The sequence below is a fragment of the Lycium ferocissimum genome, chromosome 12 (genome assembly GCF_029784015.1).
Source record: "Lycium ferocissimum isolate CSIRO_LF1 chromosome 12, AGI_CSIRO_Lferr_CH_V1, whole genome shotgun sequence".
NCBI classification, from domain to species: Eukaryota; Viridiplantae; Streptophyta; class Magnoliopsida; order Solanales; family Solanaceae; genus Lycium; species Lycium ferocissimum.
This window is the reverse complement of record NC_081353.1, coordinates 39743925-39755101: the sequence shown is the minus strand read 5'-3', so window position 1 is coordinate 39755101 and position 11177 is coordinate 39743925. Positions and strand designations below refer to the sequence as shown.

At 32.7% G+C, this 11177-nt stretch overlaps 2 protein-coding genes across 2 annotated transcripts; one reads left to right on the top strand and one right to left on the bottom strand.

Annotated features, from left to right (window-relative positions):
- Nucleotides 1-933: 933 nt before the first annotated feature.
- LOC132041127 (catalase-like) lies at nucleotides 934-6094 on the top strand. Its single transcript, XM_059431922.1, has 8 exons — nucleotides 934-1068; nucleotides 2776-2872; nucleotides 3583-3860; nucleotides 4143-4919; nucleotides 5306-5395; nucleotides 5493-5560; nucleotides 5648-5741; nucleotides 5829-6094. Exons 1-8 carry the CDS (start codon nucleotides 1054-1056, stop codon nucleotides 5886-5888), a joined length of 1479 nt encoding a protein of 492 aa, XP_059287905.1. The 5' UTR covers nucleotides 934-1053; the 3' UTR covers nucleotides 5889-6094.
- Nucleotides 6095-7207: 1113 nt separating this feature from the next.
- On the bottom strand, nucleotides 7208-10766 carry LOC132039307 (probable serine/threonine-protein kinase PIX13). Its single transcript, XM_059429814.1, has 5 exons — nucleotides 10458-10766; nucleotides 8844-8979; nucleotides 8582-8718; nucleotides 8374-8497; nucleotides 7208-7461 (listed from the first exon to the last, which is right to left on the bottom strand). Exons 1-5 carry the CDS (start codon nucleotides 10764-10766, stop codon nucleotides 7208-7210), a joined length of 960 nt encoding a protein of 319 aa, XP_059285797.1.
- Between the last annotated feature and the right edge of the window lie 411 nt (nucleotides 10767-11177).

The window sequence follows — 11177 nt, the reverse complement described above, 5'->3', positions numbered from 1 at the left end:
TTTATGATCAACCCACCATCTGTAAACTTCATATCTTGAAATACTAAAACAATACTAATTATTCTATGGCGAAATGTGCACATTTCTCCTTCTAAAAAATTGCACTATTTTTTTTTTCTAAAACTTCAGCTTAAAATACACATATTCTCAAAGAATACATATACACAGTAGTACTTAATTTGAAAAAACAAAAAACATATACACAGTAGTACATGATAACATAAACGCTTGGTATTTTGGTTGAAGCGTACAATGTGACAAGACTATAAAGTTTTAATCTAAGCTCCAAAAAGAAATTACCCTCATCAAAATATAGATGTTGATGCTTGTCGCCAAAATTGACTAAGTTTCTCATTTTTTTATTTATGGGTTTCGTGATCTGTATAACTCACTAAGTACACGTATTATGTATCTTTTTATTTGATTGGATCAGGAAACACAATGAATATGGAAAAATGTAAACATACTATGTCTATGAGTGTGCTTTCGTTTTTATCATCTTACAGCTTTTACGCACTAAATCTTATCCATTTGAACGGTATCATTTCTATTAATTTATTATATTCTATTTTTTTTTAAAATCTGTTTTATTTTTAATTTTAGATTTTAAGAAAGCTTACCTATAATAATTGGCTCAATGAGGAAGTTAGGGGGCGTGGGGATTTCATCCGAATACCTTTTGCCAAAAAAATATATGTATATAGGATTAAAATTAATTTTTATATATACGTAGTAATGTTAAAGACTCGTGGCTTCTTCATGTGTTTACTTATTTATATTTAAATTTCCTTAGTGAAAATTTTGGTTCCTGACATTATTTTAGGTAACATGTTAGTATAAAAAAAATTCTTACACCTGCAACATATATAACTTAAAATAATAATAAAAATATATATGATCGAATTTCATCAGCATTATGAGATTTTTACGTGTATCATCAATTTACTTTAGTGCCCTCCACAGGTTATAAATAAGTTGCTCTTTCTCACTCTCAGCACACTCCAACCATAAAGGCTCTCTCTTCAATATAATTGTCTTCTCGTTTCGATCATTATGGATCTTTCTAAGGTATCAATATTTTGAATACAAAACCTTTGTTAATCACTTTTTATTGATCCTTTGTTTTCTTAATTAGTTCTTGTGCAATATTTGATTTGGTAGTATCTAAGGTATTAATTTTTTTTCACGTTCAAAGATAGTGAGATCCTATCATTTCCATCATAATTCTTGGTGCAGTTATAGTTTAGTTCTTTGAAGGCTTAATCTAAGGTGTCTTTTATCTTTGTTGAGATGATACGTTTAAAAGTCTCTTATTCATAACATGAATTACAGTACTAACGATCCTTCAAATTTAAGGAAAAGAAGTGTGGAGCACTAGTTTGTATTTAGACATAAATTTTATATGAAGAAAAAGTTTAAGTTCTGTGAGTGAAAATTAAACTCAAACTTAAAATAATAACTTCTGTATTAGCAATTGGTCAACTTATGACAAGTCATTTAAACTAACGATTTAAGTTATATATATATTGATTTAAGTTATATATATTGATGAAATAAATTTCTTTCTACACTATGCGTGTATTTTAGTGTATATAACACGTTTGTTATTATTTTCACGAAATTATCAATTAATGGTTATCACAAAATTTGCTTTTAATTACCGAATAAGTGATCTAATTATATAATATATTCTTATACTGTCAGTGTATAGATCTTAAACTCTTAAAATAATACTTTGAGAAACAAAGATTTTTTAAAAATTATGTGGAAATTTGTAATTTTTTAAAAGAAAATTATGAATATTTCATGAGTGCAAAAATAGATTTTAAATGGAAAAATACTCAAATTCCTTCAAAATTTTCAGAAAATTTCAAAAACCCTTATACATAAATTAAACAAACATCACCGACACATGTGAAAAATTAATATCTCAAAGGAAAATTTTGTCACGTGCTCTGACGCCTCATTAAAAAGAGAAAATATATTTTTCTTAAAACAACGTACTAAACAAACTGTCTGTACTGTGCTGAAGTCTCCATTTCCGTACAAGTAAATTATATTTCTGTCAAAATAACAACAAATTCGCTCTATAAATGCTCCATAGTATATATATATATATATATACACACACACTATGTATATAAGAGGGAACGATAATGGATAATTTTTAGCTTTTCCTCACGTGGAAGATAAAGTTCTTGTTTACCTTTGCTTATAAGTAATTGTTTGGGATATATAAGAAGGCTGTTAGATGCATCAATTTAGGATACACATAGAAGGAATTGTTTGTTTGTATTATTGATTTTGTTATTTGAAGGTTTTGGAAATTGACAAAGCTAAATTAAAGTACTCTCTTGCATATTGTGTTGTTAATATAGAGGCGGACCTAGCCTTAAAGCTATGGATTCACGTGATCCTATTAGTTTTTGCTTGAATTATGTATTTGTATTGAAAATTTATTAAATATCTATAAATATTTTATTTTTTATTAGTTATTACAATTGTTTATTAATCTATGTTCTTTCGGACTCTTTAAAAATTATGTGTGCTGGATCCTCCAAAAGTTATGCATGTTTGAAGGATCGGCACGGATGCAACAATAGTTTTAGAGGGTCCTAGCAACATAGATATTAATTTGAAATTGTTGTAAGAATCTATAAACTTTAAATTATAGATTTGTTAGTATATTAATGGTTTGAACTCTGAGAAGTATAGTGGATTTTGTTGGATTTGATTTGGGAATTAATTAATTAATTAATTGATGTTGTGATGCAGTATCGCCCATCAAGTGCATATGATTCCCCTTTCTTGACAACAAATGCTGGTGGTCCTGTGTACAACGACGTATCTTCCTTGACTGTTGGACCTAGAGGTATTTTTTTTAAATCACTGTCATTTGTAAACTATTTATTCTTTAGTTAATTATGTGATATGCAGTTTTTTAGAGATCCCACATACACAACCAATTTGTTGTAATCACTTTATTTAATAGTTCTGCTTCTAAAGTTTTTTTTTTTTTTTTTTTTTTTTTTTTTTTTTTGTACTAATTGATTAATCTTATGTCATCAACAGTTTCTTTAAAATTATAATCTTGTAAAATATTTCATTATAGTTCCATTTTTGGTTAGGGATTGACGTGTTAGGTGTTTTGTTCATTAATCAGACTTTTGCTTCCTTCTTTCTATCTTTCTGACAGTTATTTTACCTGATATGAATTGGAATATAATCATAGTTTATACATGTTCCTCAATAACAATGGTCAGCATATAAAGTTTTAGAATTATAGGAATATATGTTTGGTAGATGATAGATGGCAATTATACTTGACGGAAAGTAATAAATCACTTCTAATTTTCATATTCTGTCTTCTTAAATAATCTTGTTCAGTTCAGTTGTAATGAACCTTGAATTAAATCTTCATATTTCCCATTCAGGAGGAATCCTCTGTTTTAATGAATTTATGAGCTAAAAACAAAATAGGTTTCGCTATCTAGATACTCTAAAGACTTTCTAACATAAGATTTTGAACATTATGCAATCTTAGTCAAGTGATCAATATCTCAACTATTATATTTTTGGCAGGGCCTGTTCTTCTTGAGGATTATCACTTAATAGAGAAGCTTGCGACTTTTGATCGTGAGCGGATTCCTGAGCGTGTTGTTCATGCTAGAGGTGCTAGTGCCAAAGGTTTCTTTGAAGTCACTCATGATATTTCTCATCTTACTTGTGCTGATTTTCTCCGAGCTCCTGGTGTTCAAACACCTGTTATTTGCCGCTTCTCTACTGTCGTCCATGAGCGTGGAAGCCCCGAGTCCATCAGGGACATTCGCGGTTTTGCTGTCAAATTTTACACCAGAGAGGTATTTAGCTCATCAAATTGTGTTACCTGAAAAATGAAGGGCTTTTTTCATTTTTGGCCCATAGGCCAGAATTAATTACAACCGCTAGCCAATATATACCGAACCTATACACTATTTTATATTTATATTTATGTATATTGAATGTATATTATATCTCTGCAGTATGTATATTATATGTATATTTATACTTACTGCTTTCTTGGATTGTGTTTGTTCAATTGTATTGTCTTGAATTAATGCCTCTTAACTTAGTTCTGTATCTTACTTGTTTTAATAAATCAGGGTAACTTTGATCTGGTTGGAAACAGCGTCCCCGTCTTCTTTAATCGTGATGCAAAGTCCTTCCCAGACACTATTCGTGCTCTGAAACCGAATCCAAAGTCACACATTCAGGAAAACTGGAGGATCCTTGATTTCTTCTCTTTCCTTCCGGAGAGTTTGCATACGTTCGCCTTCTTCTACGATGATGCTTGTCTCCCGATAAATTACAGACACATGGAAGGTTTCGGTGTTCACGCCTATCAATTGATCAACAAAGATGGGAAAGCACACTATGTGAAGTTTCACTGGAAGCCAACTTGTGGTGTGAAGTATATGACAGAGGAAGAAGCTATTAGGGTTGGAGGTACCAATCATAGCCACGCCACCAAGGATCTCTACGATTCGATTGCTGCTGGAAACTATCCCGAGTGGAAACTTTTTATCCAAATTATGGACCCCGGGGATGTAGACAAATTCGATTTCGATCCTCTTGATGTAACAAAGACCTGGCCCGAGGATATCTTGCCATTGATGCCAGTTGGTCGATTGGTATTGAACAGGAACATCGATAACTTCTTTGCTGAGAATGAGCAGCTCGCATTTAACCCTGGCCATATTGTCCCTGGTATTTACTATTCAGAGGATAAGCTTCTCCAAACTAGGATATTCGCGTATGCTGATACTCAGAGACACCGCATCGGACCAAACTATATGCTGCTTCCAGTTAATGCTCCCAAGTGTGCTCATCACAGTAATCACCGTGATGGTGCGATGAACTTCATGCATCGTGATGAAGAGGTACCCGTCAATTCGTGCTATCTTGTTTTTCCTTGTGTTGCCTCTGTTCAAACATATATTTTCGTTCTCCTCACAACCATAAGGGTGCATTTTAGCTGATAATTTGCAATATTACTTGCTTTGGTGAAATATGTGGTTACGACAGTTTGAAGAATTAACCTAAATAGCCTCCTACCCAACCGCTTAAAACAGTTGTAGATGTATAAGATATATAATCCATGTATAATATGTGGATAACTATGTATAATCTATGTATACTGGTTAGGAAAAATAAACTGTGAATCTGCCCCGCTATTTTGTGTAAGGATCCCCAGGAGTTTTTGAAAATAATTAACTGTTGCAAGTTCCTATTAGTACTTTTTCTGATGTATAATTAAATGTTCTAGGTGGATTATTGGCCCTCAAGGTTTGATTCTGTTCGTCCTGCCGAGCAGTATCCAATTCCTTCTTGTGTCTTGCAAGGAAGGCGTGAAATGGTGAGGCCAAACTTTTTCTTCTTGTTCGTCTGAATAAATAAATTGTGTTTTATTAAATGAGTTTAATTTTCACTTACATATATTATTGGTTTTTTAGTGCGTTATTCCGAAAGAGAACAACTTCAAGCAGCCAGGAGAGAGATACAGATCCTGGGCACCCGACAGGTAATTTGGTTCTTCTATCATATTAATATCACTAATTTTCTGCCCTAGTAAACACATGGGGATAATTTAGTATCCTTGTTATTTCAGGCAAGACAGATATATCGCCAAATGGGTGCAATCTTTATCTGATCCCCGTGTCACTCATGAGATACGCAGTATATGGATATCCTACTTGTCTCAGGTTTGAGTTTTTTCTTCTTTCGCTTGATTCTTTGTCCTAATTGAGAGCGGTAAATAAAACCAATATTTTCGCATGGATACATTGCAGGCTGACAAGTCTTGTGGTCAGAAGGTAGCTTCTCGTCTCTCTATGAAGGCTGCAATGTGAAGATGAAAACAGTTGGAAACGTTTCAAGTTGCAATGCCTAAGGACTAGTACAAGAAAACTCGTGTTGTGCTATAAACTGTACTTTTTTTTTCTTTTGTACGATAATGTTGTATTGTACCGAGCTTTGATGTCTTGTGTTTTACTATGATGATGTTGGAACCCTGAATAAGTTTTGCAGTTGTATATATGTTCAAGTATTATGATCATCTTCTTTCTTACTACCTTTCTTCACTTTTAAGTCCAGGCGGCTACTTTCTCACCTTGGTGCTTGAAGTACAGTACTCTTGAGTTCAATAATACACTTCCATTTAGTATCTCAGCTTGGTGATATTGAACAATTTAGACTAACATATATTGAATGAATGTTGTTCAAACTATTGTTACCAGTGAACCTATGCAAGAAACTCAATAATCAGACCAACACAATTCAAGCCCAAATAAGCGATAGATGAATTTCACTAACTTGTGACTGGAATTACAAAGGAATTCATGAACTGACAGGGAAATTGCTAAGAACGAACATAGAAGGAAGAAGACAGATAGAAGAACGGGATGAGAAGCAAAACTCACAGAGGACATACAGACACTTCGTAATAATTCACATAACAACTTCATAATAATTCGCATAACCCATTCTTTCTAACCCTCTAGCCCTTTTAACCAGTTGCTAATTAGGCATGGATCGCAAATAAAAATGTATAACATTTTACTTGGCCCAATAATTCCAATTGAATCATTCTTGTTTACGACTTCTAGCCCATTGGCACTTATGGAGTCCGCTTGGTTCACAACAACCTAGTCACTGTACTGCATCCGTTGACTTCAAATTATAGATGCGTATGTCAGAAAGCTAACAATCGAGGAAGGCGAAATGGGACAGTAAAAATCAAAATGTGCGGAAGACTACAGCACCTATGGTACGTGTTCTTGGTGATGGGTGGCCTTGTATTCTCTTGATGGTGTTAATTTGTTCCAAAGTCTCTAGACGCTACTAGTTTTTGATACGACATTGGAGGATGAGTTGTACTAAACTATAAACGTTGGTGATCCAAGGCTTAAAAAATTCGCTCAAAATATTCTTAAAAACATTATGAAATATGTATTTAACTATATAAAATTTGTATAAAGTTTGATGGGTGGCCGTAATTGTATTCTCTTGATGGTGTTAATTTGTTCCAAACGTGGGCCATCTCTAGAAAAAAGATGGTGTTAACGTGTTTTTAGTTCCATGGAAGGTCTAGTTGAAGGCACAAAAAAACACATTTTAGGTAGAAGGGTTGGGCTATGAAATTTTTTCCAGATCTCGGTATATTTTTTAATTAAGTTGTTATGTTTTCAAGACATTGGAGGATGAGTTGTAATACTTGAAATGCAGCCTTTGATGGGTACTGCCCTTCTAGTCTGGTGTCCATTAGTTTCCTTAGCTTCTTCTTGTCAGGTAATAATGGTTTGGCCCAGTCCACTAGATTTTGTTCCCCATTGGGCCGGTTCAAGTCAAGTACCCGACGGCCCGTAATGATCTCTAGCAATACAACACCAAAACCGTACACATCACTCTTCACGGACAAATGTCCTGTCCAAATAAAGTAGCATAAGGTTAACAATAAGAAAATTTATCTAGATATGAAAAGTTGGGAGCATGATTATCACTATTATGAATATTTGTACTTAATTATTTAAAATAATAAGATTTACAAAACATAGCAACTTAATGGATTATGGACTCCAATCTTTCCTATTTTCTCTCTCTCACGCTTCTCTCCCCAACTTGGATTTCAATTTTATATTTTAATCCAAAATCTCCACCTCACAAAACAAGGAAAGAAGCAGCTCCATATTTCCTTCTTGTAAATTTCTTTGAATCACGTATTAACATTTTACTCCAATTTCTTCAATGGAATTTCCTCTTTTTTTTTTTTTTTGGTAGATAAATGCTTTTTGCATTGTTATGGTGAAAGAAATTATGGTTACGGTGATTTTTGGTGAGGGGTATGGTGGCTAATCTGGCGGTGGAATAATTGTTTGTCGGATGTATGTCCTTGGGTTTATGTTATTTGTATGCCCAATGTATCACTAGACATATACACACGAGATACAATTTGAAATACTTGTAGTTATAGTAATTGTTCCAAATACTTGGCAATTTGAAACAAGTCGGGTAGGTTTTTCACCCCGTCCTCCAATTTAAATGTCGTTTAAGTTTTGAAATTAATCATATTGATGAAATTAATAATAATTTATAACTATCAAGAGACATTTTAGAAATTAATCATATTGATGAAAAATAATAATTTATGCCTAGTATTATTTTTTTTTACCCCTCCCTAGGACCCTCATCATTTTTGCTCCCTTTATGACTCGAACCCACAACCTTAGAGTTAGAGGTGAAGGGTACTTATCATCTGAGCAACCTCTCTTGTCATTTATGCCCAGTAGTTATTTAGCAAAGAGGATATATAGAAGAAAATAGGAAGGTAAAAATTACCAGAGGCCATGTATTCTGGAGCTGCATAGCCATAAGTACCCATAACTCCTGTTGTCACATGTGATTCGCCATTTGCAGGACCTAGCTTAGCAAGTCCAAAATCAGAAAGCTTGGCGTTGTAGTCCTAAATTTGGAACAAATAATCTCCTTGTTAATAATTAGTTGGTAATAAAACAAAAAATTCATTAAGTTATATTAGAGCAATTACCCCATCCAGTAAAATGTTGGCAGCTTTAAAATCACGGTAAATGACTTGCTTCTTTGTTGTGTGCAAAAAAACAAGACCTCGAGCTGCTCCTATTAATATCTTAATTCGTGTGTCCCAGGAAAGTGTGTCTGCACCCTCTTCTAGTAATTCATTTTCCAACAATAATAATAGTATCAATTTTTTTTTCTTGATAATGTATACTTGGACTCATAACTAAAAAGTGATTAATTTGAAGAGGAAAAAATATTAATGAGGCTCTTACTTCTGAAAAGGTGATTATCTAAACTCCCTTTCTGCATGTATTCATATACCAGCAGGAATTGCTTCTGCTCCCAGCAATATCCGATTAATTTCACTAGATTTGGATGACTAAATTTTCCCAGAAACTCTACTTCTGCCTGCCCACACAATTATATATTTTTGTAAGAATTCATATAGAAACGTGTATATGTTCGATTTGAAAACATTTTATGTATTGATCAAGTAAAAAATAGATAATTAAATTCTATGATAAAATAAGAGTATGAGTAAGTGATAACCAAATTAAATTTATAAACCAAGCTGACAGTGTAGAAAATATTTTTACAATACTATTCCCTTCGTTCTCTTTTGTATATCTACTCCACTTTAGTAAATGAAGACAACATTAATTGTTTTCTTTCAATTTTATCCTTGTCATTAAGTAGCCACTAATTGTCAAGTTAAATTGTCAAATTTAGATCTCTAAAGTACCATTAATAAGGATAATGTGATAAATAAACACTTAGTTAATAATCTAGTACCATTAATAATAAGGATAATTTAAAGAAAAAAGTACTTAATTAATCTTTTCTTAAAGGAAATGCAAAATGCAAACTAGACAAGTAAAAGTGAACCATATGTTTACACCCAATCAATAGATGCATGTCGTATGTTTGCACACACACTTTATTACTCCATATTTAACAACTTATTAACTAATAGAAATTATTACTCCTTATTAAATCACTTAACCATCACTACAAGAAAGAATACATTTGGCAATAAAAATTTTCATTGCCATAGTATTGACCATTGTTGCAAAAAGTACTTTTGGCAACAACATTTTTTTTGTTGTTGCATAAACTTTTCCCATCGGTTGTTATTGTAACGACGTGCAACAATTTTTTTGTTGTTGGCAAAAGTACTTTTTGCAACAATAGTCAATATATGACCAAAAAAAAAAGTTCATTTTAAAAAGTTTCATTATATATGCCAACAATAAAACCAAGTTGTTGTCAAATATTGAATTTTGGCCAACAATATGATGTTTGTTGCCAAAGAGTTGTGCCATTTCTGTACTTTCTTGTAGTGCATGGTAAATTAGTATAGTTTGGTGCAAACATCCGATGCTAGTATGTTTTTACCGAATCAAGGGATTACTAACTTAAACTCATTTTTAATTGGGAAAAGGGTAAAAAATGCTCCTCTACTTTGGGAAAAGAGCTAAAAATACCCTCCATTACAAATTTGGGTAAAAAATACCCCTCCCGTCATTAAAGTTTTCAAATATATCCCTGTCTTAATGAAAATCCCCAACATAACCCGATTTCATTTTTAAACCCACCATTTAAATCCGACTCAACTACATAAAAAACACATGCGATTAACTTGTTCCCGAGTCCAACATCTGGAGCCACTTGGCACAGGAGCGGGTAACCCTTATGGGTTTTTTATTTAGTTGAGCCGGGTTTAAAAATGAAATCGAGTTATGTTGAGGATTTCCGTTAAGACAGGGCTATATTTCAAAACTTTAATGATGTGGGGTATTTTTAACCCAAAATAGTAATGAAGGATATTTTTAGCCCTTTTTCCAAAATAGAGGGGCATTCTTTACCCTTTTCCCTATTTAATTTACCTGCCATTCGTTGAGACCTTGCTGGCTATCTGCATTAGATTTTTTTACAGCAACGGCCATTCCAAAGCCAACTTTAGAAGGAACTAAGGTATTCTCATCAACCCAGCCTTTATAAACACTACCAAAACCTCCTTCCCCTAATAATGTATCTGGTCTAAAGTTTCTCGTTGCTCTTTTCAATTCCACTAAACTGTACAATTTCAAATTGGGTCTTATTATTTTCCCAGTATTACTTGCTTTAGCCACCACTTCCACTTTTCCTCCACCACTACAAGGCTGTGCATGAACCACTTTGGATGCTGCCACCATTATATAAAAAATATAACAAATTCAGGAACTGTTAAATATAAGCTATATATCCATGTACTATATAACTAGAGTTTTAGTTATATACATCGTCATAAAATTACTACTATTTACGCTATCAAATCATCTAAACAACATCTACAGGTAAGTCTCCTTAATTAAATTGGGGGATCTGTAATCTTGAAAATAAGCCACATTATAAAAAAGTAAAGATGACCCGATGATATAAAAGAAAAACTACATTCATGATATACTTATAACTTAAACTCTATAATCAGTGTTACACTGGTAGGTAATAATAATTTATATATGAGCTAAAAAATAATAAAGGCAAACTAACGGCCTTCTACTTACTCCCTCTATCAATTTTTTACTTGTCTTGTATATTAAAAATATTTGTCCATTTTTACTTGT